This window comes from Phaethon lepturus, unplaced genomic scaffold (assembly GCF_000687285.1).
Source record: "Phaethon lepturus isolate BGI_N335 unplaced genomic scaffold, ASM68728v1 scaffold44740, whole genome shotgun sequence".
Taxonomy (NCBI): Eukaryota; Metazoa; Chordata; class Aves; order Phaethontiformes; family Phaethontidae; genus Phaethon; species Phaethon lepturus.
Genome location: NW_010514953.1, coordinates 5365 through 22024, shown reverse-complemented (window position 1 = coordinate 22024; position 16660 = coordinate 5365). Strand labels below are relative to the sequence as shown.

The window sequence follows — 16660 nt, the reverse complement described above, 5'->3', positions numbered from 1 at the left end:
AGCGCCCCCCAGCCGGCCCTGGCTGTTCTCGCAATGCCGCTGGAGCCCCTCACGTGCCTTCAGTAGCGGCAGCGATGCTCCCTCGCTCGGTGTGGGGAGGGAAGTGGTGGAGATGGGGACCGGTCGGTCATGGCGTCCCCATGAAGAGGACTCTTTTGAACATGCATGAACTCTTTTCGCTCATTTTTCACTCCCAATCCCCGAGAGAGCTTTCGGCTTTCCCTCTGATTGCAGCTGTACCTGTGCGAGCAGGAGCTTCATTGCTTAGAAAAGGAGTTCGTGGGACAGAGAGCCCGAGGGCTTGTCTCTGCTGGACCTGAACGTGTCCCTTCAGCTCAGGCTCCTGGGTGTCGGGACACGCTGTTCCTGCTGCTCTCTGTCTTGCCTGGAGACTCCTTGTGCAGGTGGCCGGGAGGCAGTGGGGCAGGGTGGACTGTTGTCTTCCGCTAACATATTCGCAATGCCTGAGAAATTTTGCCTTTGGGATGAACAATGGTCATACTGCTTTTTCTCTCGGTGTCTGCTGCTGAAACACATCCATGGAGGAACAGCTGGTGACGTTCCTGCTGCTCCTCATCTCCATCGCTGCCTTGCTGCATTTCCTCTCCACCCCCAGCCTTTCTAATGCTTTCTCACAGGTTTCTCGCAGTCCCACTGTTGCAACTTGAGCATCCTGGCAAAAAGCCATTGGCCTTACAGCAGAAGGAGTAAGAGATGTGCAGATATGTACCTCTGTTGTTTAAATGCAGCCGTTGTTTTATTTTAAAACGTTGAAAGTTGCCATCTTCTTGAAAGCTCCTATCATTTCAGTAGTGAATGCTCCCCAAATTATTAATCTGAAGTGCTCAGTGAAGCGCTCCCCCCTTCATCAACAAAATATTCTTCTGCAAATGGATGCTAGAAGAGCAATCCCTCGGAGATAACATGGACCTTGTGTCATCAGAGCATAGCAATGCTGATGATAAAATGAATTCTACATGCGAGTATCCAAGCTGAAGCCTGACAAAGACACCAAAGCGTCTAATGCATCCTGCTGGGAACAGTCAGATCTGTTCATGATCATTGACAGCCGGATCTCACTCGTGTCTTCCTGGAAGGTCAGCGGGTCTGCTGGCACCTTGCTGGGGAGCAGCTCCAGATGAACGAGGACAGCACAGTATCACGTGCTGAGCCACCAGCACCATTTCCCGCAGCATCCAGGTGCTCCACAAAGTCTCACATCTAAGTTCTCTTATACATCCTTCCTTCTTATCGCCTAAGCGTTGCCAGGATCCCAGCCTAAGGAGAGACAGATTCTTTCCCTCCAGACATCTGTAACCTTGCACATGCGTGCAAACATGAAAATGGAAGCCTGAATCTGAGAAATTAAGAGAAAACTAAAAATGAACCGTGACTGCTCTGCGAGCTTTAAACAACGTGGTAAACCGAGCTGTGCTGAAGGAAGGTCTCCCCTTTTCCAGAGAGGAAAGCGGCTCGGTGAGAGGCATTACTGTGGAATCCAGCTCCCTTGTGCCATACCAGCCAGCTACTCCGCCGCATTTAATACGTTTACAGCTCCTCAAAGAGGCCTTGCTCAGAGCAGACGCCTGCACTTGGCAGCTGCTTAAAGCAGTCCAGATGGGATCCTTTTAAAAATTACAAACTGGTGTATCTCACTTTGGGACAGGAGCCAACAACAACAAGCCTTCCCTTATTCTCCATGCATTTTCCATTTGTATCCCAACATGTTTACTTTGCTGCCCTTTACTCTAACTTTTTTTCACTGTAACTTTCCAAAGAATTAGCACAGACCTTTCATCTCCCTCTTGAGCAGCTGAGGCATCAGGAAGTCCTGGAGGAGCTCAGTCTCGCAGTCCTAGAGCTGACCAGGCTGCAGGATTTTCTCAGTTAGAAGAATAAAGACAAGGTAGGAATTAGGCTCAAGGGGACACAAAGCCACAACTCAGTCTTGGGGTGAAAGTGTGAGTCTTGATGCTCTTCAAGGGTCCCCAGAGTTATGAGCTTTCTTTAAGTTCATCACGCTTGTCTCAGCTCCCAAACGGCAAGGTGTTCACATCCTGTTTGGGAAGAAGCAATCAGTGCCAGGACTTCTGCATAGTAACAAGTATACTGGGATTTTTTCCCTGAGAGTTGAGAAATGGTGGCTTTGTTTCCCTTCTAGCCTACATTCCTTTGATAGTGGCTAGAAAGCAAACCAGTTGCCAGGTATTCTGCTGCTGACTTCAACCAGCAAGTTCAGTAGCACTGGAAACTGTTGGCAGAGCCTGTTAGGCATTACTTTTCTTTCTCTCTACTCGGCCACCCAAATTTCTCCATCCATATTGCTCAGTACTATATCCTTAAGCCATCCTGGCACAGTTTCTCCCTATATATTTCTTCTACCATGATGATGCCTCCCCAAAACCCTGGACAAGTATGCTGGAGTACTCCACCCAGCACACGAACTCTTAAGGACGGTATAACTATAACCCATGAGTATATATGAAATCCTGGCAACATTCATCCAACACATGTCGCAGCAGCAGAGAAAGAAAATGCCACCGTCATCAAGCATGTAATGGAGAAAGATGCACTGAGCTCTTTGCTACCTGTTCAGGTTAACTGCAAGAGATTTTGCCAAACCTTGAGCCTTGTTCTACCAAGCTGTAAATGTCAGTGCTGGTGCTCAGCCCGTGAGAAGTCAGTGTGGGTCTGACTTCAGTCAGAAGTCTCTCAGCAGCAGCACAGCCCTGATTGCAAGCCATGACCCAGTTCCTACAGAACAGAATCTATTGGCTCCACTCTCTGAGTTTTTTCACTGAGGGTTATTCATTGCTCCAGGTGTGTCATTACCAAACATCACATACAAGCAAAGCACTCCAAATGCCTTCTCCCAGAGGCAGGATCACTGAGAAATTGCCTAAGCACCCTTACTATCACCAGCTGCAACTCAAACAGAAGATGGGAGTAGCCCAGAGAGAAAGTCAAAGACAGTTGTAAATACACCAAAAAGGGCTGATGCAACCACTGAGAATTACAGAAGTCTGTGGAAAACTTGGCTCTACATAGCTATGGAGATTTGGATGTTCAAGGCTCTAGGAGCACCTCAAGCACTCCAAACACAGCAGCTCTGCTGTGCCAGAACCCCCCAGACTTCCCATCTCCAGTAGCTGCAACATCAAAGGAGCTCTGAGACATGTTCATCCTAAGGAGCCAGAATGCCAAAGACTCACTGATATGAAGCCAAAAACTGGAGGAGCTGGAATGTAGCTCTCTTCTATGGGGAGCAAAGAAACAGCCGTCTCTGAGCTAGACTCCAGAGAAAATAGGACACCACGACCCTGAGTGACTTATACAACAGAATTAAAAAAGATAGTGTCTGTGTTAAGTCTTGAGGGATCTCTGTGGATGTTTTAGAGAGACCTCAGTTATAAATAATCCGGGTGATGTTATCTACCAGCCAAACCATGAGCTCTGAGCTCTTGCAGTGGAGCATCCCATCAACGAGTGGAGCTGCTCACGCAGCGAGTGTGTAAGGGGCTGACCCTTTCACCTGATCAATTGTAAGACAAGCCCACGATAGTGGCACATGACCAGGGAGCCCATCCAGACCACCCTTGTTCCCATGACAGCCCAGGCAGCACTCAGTGACAGTGGGGAAATGCTTGATTAAAGAGTTTGGTTTGACTGTTGGCAATAGAATTCAGAGGCAGGGAACTATTTCCCATGTTGTCATAATTACATGCTTCTTGCTTAGTTTTAGGAATTGTTGAAAATAACCGTTTGCACCTGGTTCCTTTGGGAGGACAGTTAGACCAGGCAGGCTCAACCACCAAAGAAACCAGGAAAGCGATGCAAAGAGTCAGTGTACTCCAGGTTGTGAAACAAACAAACAAAAAATTGTTTAGGCTTTCTTTAGATGAAAAGTTAATAAATTCAACAGAGACCTAGACTTAGGGGCCCATGATACGGGAGGACTGGATCGGGTCAGTACAGAAGCATCTGCCATATAATCTGCTGTCTATATTAACACTAGCATTTTTATTCACAGGGAGAACAAGGTGATGACGGGAAGGTAGAAGGCCCACAGGGACCACCTGGAGACAGAGTAAGATCTTAAATCCCTTTTTTATTCAACCCTGGGCTGATTTTTGCAAGGGGATTAGTTGGGTTGTTTCCTTTCTTGTAGAATATGCACAAGCCATTGAGATATTGCAGATGACAAGTTGCTTATATCCACCTTAAGTTTTCGCTGTGTTGTTTTAGGGCCCTGTTGGTGACAGAGGTGATCGAGGGGAGCCTGGAGACCCTGGCTATCCTGTGAGTCTTATTCCAAATAGATGATTCAGAAGTGTTTGTCTTAGGGAAGTGCCTCCAATCTGCATCAGCTCACAGAAGGACTACCCTTTGCCCAGTAGTCACGATTCATAACCCACAGTTGTCCCTTGTCAACCACAGCACATGGCTGTGTTTCAAACCGGGAGTAATTCAGATATCTTTACCTAAAGTGGTAAAAATTTTGCTGAAGGCAAATACAGGTCCTGCAGGTCAGCATCTCACAATGCCATGCACCTGCCTGAGCACACTGGACTGAAAGAATGAGCAGGACCATCTCATCAGAGGTATTTGTGATTATCAAGGAAATACCCTGGGGAAGATGTGTACAAGAGAGGTCATGTCAATGCTGGACAAAATTCAAGCCTGATGTGCCCGTGGCTGTAGATTCTTTCATGGGAAGATCTCTGTTAACTTGGAGGTTTGGAAATTTCCAAAATCTTATCAGGATATCTCTTAAAAGCAAGACCGGGGTTACGAATTACTCCCTTGTGCTCCTGATGCCCACTTTGTGGGACAGCTGATTGGTGATGATCTGCAAAGGGTCTGTGGACTATGTCTTACCTGCATCCAAAAGCAGCTGATCGGAGCAACCCATTACGGTAATGTACAGAAGAGTTTAAATTCTCCAGGGTAGCGGTGCTGCTGCCTTATGTTGTACAACAGCAGTCTCCAACTGTTCACTTACTTTAGTGCTGTGTGTATTTAGGGATGCATCAGAAAGCCTTCTTTACTGCTTAGATGGTGATTAGCAGTTCCTCTTAACTATTTCTTTCCAATGCATATCCATGGGAGCAGGTACACTACCCGCAAGCTTCAACGTTTCTATGTTAGCAGAATGCAGATAGGTATATCTTCTCCTGCCCCATACAGCATGTTAACATCCATTTTTGTTTCCCATTGCCGCAAAAGTACCCCAGAACGAACGCACGTTCCCTCTCTGTTTTTTATTTAAGGGTCAAGAAGGCCTTGACGGAGAAAGAGGAAAACCTGGACAGCAAGGCTTACCTGTAAGAGATGCTGCTTTATTGTAAGCTACCCAATGTCACGGGCATGTGAAAAACAGATGCAAAAGGAAGGAAGGTGGGAAGGGCTGCAGTAAGGAATGTGTGGTGAGCTGTGCAATGCAACGTGTGCATTTCCATAAGCCTGGCCTATAGAACGGGCATTTTGAGTCACATGTTGAGACTAATAAATGGGTGACTGAACAGGGAGCACTCCCAGAAGCCTGTCTCCAAAACTGTCTTTTCTGAACCATTCAAGAGGGTTGAGAAATCTTAGGAGATGGGCAGTAGGAGATGACAATGACAGTGGAAGGGTCTGCTTGGAAATGATGCATTTGGCATGCCGCTGGTGAGAGCTGGTCCAGCGTGTGGCAAGACCATATTATTCTGCCTGCAAGGTGTTTCCTCTCAAACCAGTGCATTTATGAGAGACTAAATTAAATCCAAATTTAAGGGAAGGACTTTTTATTCCCTTGCTATATACAGCAGCGTCTAATTTGTATATGTGACTATTGCAACTGTGAGTGCAGCAGCACATTAAATGTAGTTTCTATTGGGAAATAGAGTTGAATCAATACCCATTCTTTGTGGGGCTGCTGGGAAGAAAAACAGATTCTATTCTGGGGTAAAATCTTACTGGTCTGTCATATGGCCTAGAAATGGGTAGAGCTGCTGCATTCCCCAGTAGATGTAGTTTATTCTGAGGGATGGTAGACCCTCAGATGTCAGTGTTTCACATGGAAGCAGGAGGTTTGGATTGTCTTTAGTAAAGAAACGTTAGAAATATGTGGCTCTCAAACAAGCTGAAGAAGGAGAGCTCTGCAGGTGTGTACCATTTCTTTGATATTAGTACAAAAATTGTCCCTGACACAAATACACGCAAAAAACCCCTGGATGGCCAGAAGAAGAGATGGAGATGTGTGTGATGGGGAAGAGACCCATAAAAGAGTAGTGAAATATCTCTCTGCTTTACTCCTCCATAGGTAGCTCTCCAATAACTGACATGCAGGCAAAACCAAGGAAAGGGCTGCAGCATGCAAAAGGGAGGTAGTACCAACACCAAAGATGTAGTCGGTGTATAAACTACTCATTCTGCACTTAGCTTCTGCAGTACCTTTCTCAAAACAGGCTCCTTCCTGCCCACTTCTCAGCACTGTTTTCTAGGCACCACCTGGAATGTAGTGAATGATTTCCACGAACACAAACACCACCCGAGTGAGGGGGTAGCGTTGCTTCTTCTCCAGTTGACACTCTGTTAAATGCTCTCTGGAGACAGTTCCTTGCTCCTTTTTCCCCAGGAGGCCTGTCTGAGCACAGGCTGTTCCCCTGAATTGTTTCCATACGGTCAGCGTTGTCAGGGCACAAAAAATGCTGTTCTTTGTACTTCATGCAAGATACTGCCAGAAGAGAATTTCAAGCAGATTTTTCTTGCTGATGTTTTGTAGGGGGATCCTGGACCACCAGGCCAGCCAGGAGCAAAGGGATCCAAAGGTGATGTGGTAGGTTTCAGCAGGGTGGATTAATAGTGTCCCAACTTTAAAGAAACTGTCTAATTAAGAGGACTCTCATGTTTTTCCCCACAATGTGTGATTTGGCCTATGGTCTACGCCTTGAAAGACTGTGAAGAACCTAGTGGGAGGGCTGTAAACATGTATTTGAGTGTCCAAGCCCAATAGTTTGTTGGCTTTGTGGAGCTGGAGAAGATCAAGACAATTACAGCTCCAGCATGATGGGTGAATCTTGGGCAGGTCTTTAGTCGCTGCCATGGGTTGTCTTTCCCATACCCCTGCTTGTGGTGCCTCCAGCCACAGCTGGCTCGTCTGTCCCTAAGGAGGCTGAGCCAGGCAAGTGTCTCTCTCTTTCACTTGGACCATAAACTTTTCTGGCTTGAAACCTTCCAAATTTGGAGTCCATTTATCCATGCAGTTCTTATGTTTCTTGGAAGAGTCCCTCTAACTTCTTCCCCTTACTGAGCAAGAAAACACAGCACACATGGGTCCTTCAAGGTTCATTGGGGTACCTCATACCTACTCCTACCTCCACATCTGGCTATAATGACAGCTTGCTAATTATTCTCACAGATCAGGGACTTTGTTTGCTAAAACATAAGTATGTGATCTCAATACTCAGCAAATTCCTGCTCCCTTTTGGCAGATGTCAGGATTTTTAATCTGACCCTGCTGGGGTGATGCCAGAAGATAGTTTAACCTACAGTAGGTGTTCTTGGCAAAAAGCATACCAGGCGATAACATAAATAAACTCTACCCATCGATGGACAATCCGGAACCGCCTTTGGGTCTAATGAATAGCAGAGAAAGCACCCCCAGGAGTATTTCTTTCGTGTAGCTGGCCTGCCTGGTCCTCTGCAGATGGAGAAACAATGCACAGAAAATGCAGTGCTTCAATTTAAAAGTGCTTTAGTACATGACCTCACTAAGAGAGCACTAGTGAAGGTGATGAGGCTGAGTTTTCCATTCATTCTGCAGAAATTAATTCTTTTTACAGCTAATAAACCTCAGGAGTATTTCTTTTATGTCTTTATTCACAAAGCAGCACTGCAAATTTTAGACACAAGATACCCTTTTCATTGCCATTAACTTTCCAAAATAGAGGACGCTACCTTGCAGAGAAAAGCTCTTGCTGAATGCCCTGCAGAAGACTTGCTGGGTCCTTGGTTCGGCACTGTGCCGTCAATGAACTGACAGAGGACGCAAGTTTTAAGCATCTTGTTCTAATGGTTGCCAGCGCACTGAGTCCTCCCTCGAGTTCATCCTGCTTTATTTGTCCTCATCTGCTCTGTATTAGGAAAAATGTAGGTCCTTGCCTTCTAGCTATTCATTCCTGCCCTAGAACTCTCAAGACATACGAAGAATCACTTGTAATAAAACCAAATAGCAGTTCATTCCCCAGTGTTGGAGCGACTGACTTTATAAATCTCCTTTTTATAAAACTCTTTCCAACCATTATCCAAAAGCACACCCTGAAGTCAGGCTCCCAAGTGAAGTTGTGCTAGAACTGCTGCAAATTTCGATGTCTGTCTTCTTTTACTTGCAGGGTCAGAAAGGAAAGCAAGGAGCACAGGGCAATGCAGGGAGCAGAGGCTCACCGGTAGGTAAAAATTCAATTTTCTGCCCCAGCAAATGCTGTCTGGTAGCTCCATCACTAACAACTTTGTGATTTTAGGGCATCCTTGGGCTACCAGGTCCTCGAGGAGTGGTGGGAAGGCAGGGTCAAGAGGGTGCCCCTGGAGTGGACGGAGTGCCTGGGAAGGATGGCGTGCCTGGGATGCCTGTGAGTTTGTAGTTGTAACCTTATAGCATCAATAGCAAACACAACTTAGGAGCTGGAAAACTAAAAGGTAGCACACAAGAAATGGATGCAGTCCAGCTGTAGATATTCCAGTTCACGTGTACCCAGAGCGGATCATACGCTCCTCTTCATATCTCACGTGCACATAGAGGCAGCAGCTGCCTTTGCATGGCAAAGTCTGTGAATAAACCGGTGTTTCTAGCCTGACAGATACTTGCATGCACAGACTTCTATAAACATCTCTGCAGACCCACCCATGCCCCGATGCCTGGTGCTTGCTGCAGGCAGAATCACACCACTCCCCTGTCCCCCCAGAAGCTGTGCAGAGGTGGAAAGAGCATCTTGTTTTATAACCTCTTCTGGGTTTCTTTTCTAGGGAGAGCAGGGTGATGATGGGGAAGAAGGTGTGACAGGGATGCCAGGCAAAAGAGGGAACCCTGGCATTCCAGGACTCCCTGGGGCACAGGGACCACCAGGATTCAAGGTGAGTTTCTGACTCCCTAAGATACTGCAACAAGCGATCCAGTACGTGAGCCTGTTGTCTCCACAGTCTAATGAAGTCTCAAATCCTGCTGCCATCTTTCACTTAGCTAGAGGCTGATCTTTCCATCCATCCATCCATCCATCCATCCATCCATCCATCCATCCATCCATCCATCCACTTTCATGACATTCGCAGCAGCTGAATGTCCCAGAGACCTTTCTGCCTTTGTCAAAGTTCACTGAGCTCAGGAACCTACTGCTATTCATACCCACACTAGGAACACTTTAGCCTTCTTTCATTAGAAATCTGGCTAAAAAACCACGGCCTTGGAGAAGTTACAAAGGAACTGCTACAGCCTGCCCGTAGGATGTCCAGGATGGATGACTCTATGGGAAATTCGGGCATCCTCTACCTGCCGCCCTGCAAGGCCTGAACTGCTGAAGGGAAATTTGTGGCACTTGTTTTTTAGCATATATTTACTGGATTGGAACAGCTGGAACCAGTATGGGCTCTGGGTGGAACCAAGGACAAGCTGCTTTGTGACCTTGGGGTTTCTTGCTGGTCCTTGACCTGGTCCAGGCTGGTCACAGGATCTGAACTGGACCAGCAGCAATTCAGCCATTTGTAGAAAGACTCTGTGAATAGGAAGACTCCAGCTGGGTTTGGAGAGGCTGTCAGGGCTGATTTAAATTATGCCTCCCATAACACATCACTCTTAAACTGTCACTTGCTGCCCTCCAGCTGCCTTGGGTAGAATAACAGGCCGCTACCAGCAATGACTGAAAGACCCTTGTGTCAATATGACATTATTTCCCTGGCTCCAGGGAAATTTCTTGCCCTTCTCCAGCTGCTCATCCCCATGCTAGGCTCTCGCTGCCTTTGCCCCTCTCTCCCAGACCGCCCCAGATGGAGTAGCTGGGGCTTGTGCTGGTCCTGGCATCCGCCAAGGGGAAGAGGTGGGGAGCACAGCGTGGTGCTGGCTCTCAGAAGCCCCTCTCTTGCCCTTAAGTTGTGGAGTTGGTGCCAGGGCAAATGTTGGCTTTGCAGCCTCAGGACTGAAGTCCTCCAGCTGAAGTCTTGGCATGTCTTCAACATTTTAGATGGATTAATCATCCATTGCTAGCCTGCTGGGGGGAAGAGATTATGAGAAGCTGCAGGGCAGGACAGACAACATACGGAAGTAGAGACAGAGGACATTTCACCCCCTTGCTGTTCTTAGCCCCGATGCGGGCGGTCCAGCTCTGCTGAAGCTCCTGCTCTGCGAGAAGCTCAGGAGGGGATGCAGTCGTGCCCGTCGCTGGTCTCACACTGTGCATCCTGCAGCAATCCACCTTCGGTGACCTGAGGCATCTCCTGATGAAACCACATTCCTTATCCCAATGAACCACGCTTTTCCAGCTTTCCATCTATGGCCATTTCGGCTGAGTGTTGTTATATTTAGCTCTTGTCTTTGGAATTACTTGAATTCTGTTATTTTTAGGGTGAAAGAGGATTGCCTGGGCAGACTGGCCAAACAGGGAAGCGAGGATCATCAGGAGGAACAGGCCTTCCAGGGAGCCCTGGTGATCTGGGACCCAAAGGACAGCCGGTTAGTGACGAACTGAGCTGATCAGCCCTGATTCCAAGCTGTCTCCCGCAGAAGAGAGTGCAGATCCGCAGGCTGGGATGGCAGGGTGGGCCCTGGGAGGGTCTTTTACAGGGGAACCCGTAGCCAGCTTACGTGTGAGTGCAGGACCGTCGGCACAGCTCTCTCCAGCGTGCACACTTCCCTGCTCTTCACGGCTCACTTGTGCCCAGAGGTGTCCACCCCACACCTGCATTCCCCAGGACAGCATGGCTGCTCACGTCATCCTCGTGCCTGCGGGTACAAGGCCGTGGTGCGTGTTGGCAGCTGGGCTGCAGAGCCATCTCAGACAGCCCTCAGCAGTGTCTCCGGTGAGAGCTGTTACGAGAGCCATGGAGCCTGTGGGAGGTGTTGAGTGTAGGAGGTGAATTCTTCACTCCAAGCCATCCGAAAGGTGCAAAGGACAGTCTGTAGCTCTGCTGGGTCAGGCAGGAGGTGCAGGATCAGGCGTCATCGGTGCAGATTTGAGGGCGGTGGAGCTGCGAGTTCAGAGCACGCTGTGGGAGAAACACCGAGAGCCCTCAGTCAAAGCCTCCAAGGCAGGCTCCTAATCCTTACTGCTTTTCTTTATTGTGCTGGTGGGGTTGCCCAGTTTAGCACTGATCACAGTATCATCAAATCATAGAACAGTTTGGGTTGGAAGGCACTTTTAAAGGTCGTCTAGTCCATCCCCCCTGCGGTGAGCAGGGACATCTCCAACCAGAGCAGGTTGCTCACAGCCCCGGCCAGCCTGACCTGGGATGGTTCCAGGGATGAGGCATCCACCACCTCTCTGGGAAACCCGGGCCAGGGGTTCACCACCCTCATTGTCAAAAATTTCTTCTCTATATCTAGTCTAAATCTGCCCTCTTCCAGTTTAAAACCATCACCCCTTGTCCTATCGCTACAGGCCCTGCTAAAAACTCTGTCCCCATCTTTCTCCCCAGCCCCTCTCACCCCGGCAGCTGCAGGAAGGTCTCCCCGGAGCCTTCTCTGCTCCAGGCTGAGCCCCCCCAGCTCTCCCAGCCTGTCCTCCCAGCAGAGCTGTTCCAGCCCTCGGAGCATTGCTGTGGCCCTCAGCCTGAGGCTATATTGAGAATACTTAAGCTATTTAGATTGGGACCACCATCAGAGGGTCTAGTTAGACCACAGATGTAAAACTAACCTGGGGAAAAGAGAGATTAGGACTAACAGAAAACAAGGGACAAGATGAACCCAAACTACGGCAATTAATATATATTTGTTTGTATATTTTATCTAAACCCTGTGATGGCAGTCTTCAAGCTGAAAGACAGTAGCCAACAGCACAATAACCTATCATTTTGCCTCTCGTGTCCACAAGTGGCAGGTTCACTTGCCCAGTATTGCCACTGCTTACCTTGCTGCATAACTAGTGATCAGGTCCCCTTAGCTGGGATGACTCCATGGCATTTAAACCCTTCTGAGTTCCCATTTCTTTTGTCCAAAATTCTTCTCGAAAGAAGGCTTGGCTGGTTATCTTAATGCAGGAAAGACCTTAGCCCTCCATTAGTAGCAGTTTTCCTTTCCAGTATCCATAAATGGGCAGTTAAATCAATTTGTATCCTTGGAAACTTTCTTATGCTCCACCGAGTCCAACCAAACCCTTTCTTGCCAAGCAGTTTCTCACTGTCGTGGCAGGAAAAACTTCCTAACAGTGAAGTCTCTGGACTGACTCCGGAATAGCCTTGTAATAGAGGTGGTGAAAACCCCATCGCTTGAGTCATTTACAGCTGGGCTGAACAAGACATTGTAAAACATCCCGTAAAGCACAATCCAGCATGGGTCATCATAGTCCTGCCGAGAGTCCAAACAAGCCTTTTCCATCTCTGATATTCCTAAGACTGTAGATAAATCATCTGGTGTATGTTTCTGCCCCGTTTCTTTTAACATTGAATCATTTCGCATTTTGACATCTGAGAAGTCCGGAAATATCAAAGGACATACATCTCAAACACGGTGAAATGAGGGTGTTTATATAAGGACATGCTACCCAGTGTGTGTGGGGGGGTTTATTCTCAGAGTGCATGCTATGTGCTAATCCAAGCCTGATGGCCTTCCAAATATTTTATTATTATTTTTCTTAAGAAATTGAGCAAAAATCCCTACAGGGTTGAATAAGAAAAGAATTAGGGAATGTGCACGGTTTTCCTGGGTTTGAGTGGGAGGTTATGTTGTAGGAACATGCACTTTTTTGACAGTTTGCATAAGCATAGTTTGAAATTATCCTTTAGTCGGTCAGTCCAATTCGTATTAGAAATAAAAGAGCTTGGTCTAAAGGGCTTTCAAGCTGTTTTTTTGCAGCGTGAACTTCCAAGATCAATCCCAGTGTAGATGCTCTCCATCCTGCTTCTGCTGACTGTGGTCCAAGCTAGGCAAGCATCTGCTAGAAATAGTGTAGAAATGCCTCCCATTTTGGGGGCAAAAAGGCTTAGTCTATGAGATCTGAGTAACCTATGAGTCTGTGAGAGCTGCTGGATTTTTGTGTAATTCCTCCTTCAGATTTCTTTGATACTTCTTTCTCATCAGTCCTGTATTAGACTGAAGAATACTAATGGATTTCTCTTTCTCTGAAGCTGCTAAACTCTTGGCATGTCTTCGAGTGACCGGCTGTTCAATGTGAACTTACTGTTGTTCTTGTATTTGGCTTGGGTCTTTTTTGCAGGGAGACTTTGGCGAGGCAGGATTTCCAGGGATTGCGGGCATGTTTGGGCCAAAGGTAAGAGGCTGTCTTGTGACCACTTGGCTTTCTAGTCTCGCTTTACTGGGGACAGACAAGGCAATACTTGTAAGACTTTATTAGGAGCTCTGCAAAAACTATTGAAATTGAATTGTGATTCCAGCTTTCTTTAGCTTATGCATCTTCATTTCTTAAATGAGTGTGTGTTTCCATGTGCTGTGTTGGAGCTTATTCCTGTTAAAATGGGTAGACAGTAGAGGGAAAAAGGCTGTCTTATAGACCCCAGAGCTGTTCTCCCCACCTGAACCTCTTTCAGACACTTGTATTTCCAGCATCAGTCATCAGTCTGTACCTGAGACACGATACGCGTTCCTAATGTTGAGAGCCTTGATTTGAAATTTAGACTCATTTTATCAGCTTATAATTCTCCTGGTGAAGGGGGACCGGTTTCTTTTCTGTAGAAAGTAAAGGGCTTGCAAAACAGCAGTGGGAAAAGAATTTTTTTAAAATTGGACCTTCCCATTCCCGTAGACAAGAGGCAGCACCTCTGTCCTTGCAGCAAGGGCATAAACACGGAATATGTTTATTCAGGGGACCTGGTGTCTCATTTTTGCTTCCAGGGCCCCCCAGGAGACCTTGGTTTCAAAGGCATCCAGGGACCACGTGGGCCGCCAGGTCTCATGGTGAGTGGTTTTTTAGTTTGTTTGGTTTGGGAGGATTTTCTTCCTTCCTCCGTCCTCTATTTCTGTGAGGCTGCAGGGTGCTATACGGAGCGCAGAGCACTGTTCGCCGCGTGCCTGGCAGACACGTGCACGGGGCTCTTCTGCCTCGGAGATGCTACACTGAAATCTTTCTATTTCTGGAATTTCTACTTGGGTTGTGACAACTGTACTGTGAGGGCTTGTGTCTTTGGACTTGCATTCCGAAACGTTTTTTTATTTCAGCTACAGCCAATACCACGATCATGTTGCTGAAAAGCGGCAAAGAGATTCAAGTGCCTTCGCTGGGTCTGCTGCGGTAGAAGCGACGTGCGATGGTTCACGTGTATCTTTTTCTTTTCTAGGGAAAAGAAGGAATTATTGGTCCGCTTGGCATTCAGGGTCCCATGGGAAGCCCGGTAAGTATCTGCTTTTTTTTCTGCCTGTATTTTTCAGAAGAGCATAATGTTTGAGATCTGAGATGCTTGAGGCCAGCATAAGTAAATCCCAAGTCCTGCTGTAACAAGGGAAACAAAATGGTCTTTAAGATGAGCAGCTTGAAATAAGTGCAGGTTTAGTCTCTGGCTGCATATATAGCTCCAGAGAGATTATTAGCTTAAAAGTGAGGAACAACTCTACCTAAGTGCAAGTTTTCTGATAGATTTGCTCAGTCTAGAAGACAAGAATGTTACTGCAGTTTTTCAAAAGCAAGCTGCCAGATTTTCCAAAGAACTTGGCCTGGGGGAGAGCAAAAAACACAGCGGCGGGTGGCGGGGAGGAAGACTGGTAAATGTAAACTGGGAACAGCGTAATTCTGGGAAGTGTTGAAAATCCCTGCCTGCCCCAAAATGCCAAAGGCAATGAACACAGGTCAGCGCTTCGTAAAAACACAAGCGTGAAGCTACTCAGAGTTCAGTACAGAGGCTGCTACTGGCAGAGATGGAAACCAGTAAGATGAACTTGGACACTGCTGAAACATCCAGTAGTGGCTATTTTTTGCCTCGGGATGGGTGGACCAATATGACAACCTGAGCTGCGTTCTTTAGAGATGCACTTGGGTCCTCGCAAGCAGCTTCTGGGTGGCAACACAGGCAGGCAGTGCAGCTTGCTAACAGTCACCTCCTGTGCTTTAACAGGGGCCCAAGGGAGACAAAGGCAGCCGCGGAGAAACGGTGAGTGCTGGTCTGCACCCCTGGGTGCATCCTGCCGGTGAGAGGGTCCCTCTCTTTGAAATAGCGAGAGCCACGCTGGGCTCCGCTGCACCCGCGTGGGCTCTGGCTCATCGTGGTGGCATCAGGCTCCCACGAGGGCAAGACATACACATCTATACACGTGCACACGCACGTATGTGCACGCACATCCACGCGTGCGCCTATGTAAGTGCACTCTGCTGCTACCATTTCCAATCACTTAACCCAATTACACAGCAAAAGCTAACGCTTTACAGACGCCTCCAGGAACAAACCGCAGTGAAAGGCAGCCCAAGAAGCCCCAGGCTGGTCCTGCCGGGGGCACAGGACCTGCCTGCACGGCCACGTTGCCCGGCTGCAGCCCCCGCAGCCGGGGCAGCAAGGCCCGGGCCAGCTGGGGCAGCAGTGCCAGGGCAGCCTCTCGCCTTCTGCTTCCTCTGGCACCTCCTTGCAGGGACTCCGACGGACTTTTACACCTCCTCGTAGCTCCGTGGTGTTCTCGCCATACAGGGGATGTGTGGGGTATACTGGATACGTGTCGTTCATCCTCGTGACCCACAACACGGGTCCCCCCGCTCTCCGGGTTTCTTCCTTTAGCAACCGGTGGTTGTTCCTGCCCGCGGGGGCTTGGCCCAGGCATGGGAGCCCGGCAAACACAGCTGGTAGCCGGTGCAGAAGGCTGGTTCATGCCTTCTTCAAACGAGACCTCTCCGAAACAAACGGCCCCCAGGCACCAAAAATCCCAGTGCACATTTCTAACAAGCCAGGGTGCTGCCTCTGTTTCTTCTTGCTCACCGTTTCCCCCGTCCGTGGGCACGGCAGAGGACAGCGTGCTGGCGGGGACTTGAGCCCCAGAGCAAGCATTTGCTGCTGCCAGGGCCATCGGCGTCCTTCGCGGCAACCACCTCTCTGCCATGGCCCTTGGGCCCCTGTTCTCACTGTCCTCCCAGCACAGGCGCCTCGGGAACGGCACGTAAATGTACAGGGTGATTTTCATTTATTAATGAGCATCTTCTAACAGCTTCTTCCCTTTTTCTTTCTGTTTTTTTTTTCTCTGCAGGGTCTGCAAGGTCCAAGGGTGAGTATTCAAAATCACTTTTTTCTGACGAATATCTTTTATTTAAATAAAACAGCTGCTTTTGGCAAATGTAAAGCTGCAGGGTGGGTAATTGTGCATACAGGGAATGTGATAAGTACCTGGGGATATGGCATTAATGATAGTTAAGGAGCTGAAAACTGGAAACAAGGGATGCAGTAGGAACGGACCAGGTGCAGACCGATGCCCTCAGAGTTGGGAGATGGACGAAATGGGGCCACCTCCTGTCTCCTGAAGGGTTTGAGGGAGAAGATGCTGTAAAAG

At 48.1% G+C, this 16660-nt stretch overlaps 1 protein-coding gene across 1 annotated transcript in view; it reads left to right on the top strand.

The window, feature by feature from the left end:
- The window catches only part of COL27A1 (collagen, type XXVII, alpha 1), a gene marked incomplete at its 5' end in the record, with an annotated part of 126906 nt that overhangs the window by 106508 nt on the left and 3738 nt on the right, over positions 1–16660 (top strand). Inside the window, 7 exons of the mRNA XM_010294440.1 lie at positions 9004–9111; positions 13398–13451; positions 14033–14095; positions 14476–14529; positions 15247–15282; positions 15347–15454; positions 16361–16378. Of these exons, the coding sequence (XP_010292742.1) occupies positions 9004–9111; positions 13398–13451; positions 14033–14095; positions 14476–14529; positions 15247–15282; positions 15347–15454; positions 16361–16378 (441 nt within the window). The remainder of the gene's footprint in view (positions 1–9003; positions 9112–13397; positions 13452–14032; positions 14096–14475; positions 14530–15246; positions 15283–15346; positions 15455–16360; positions 16379–16660) is intronic.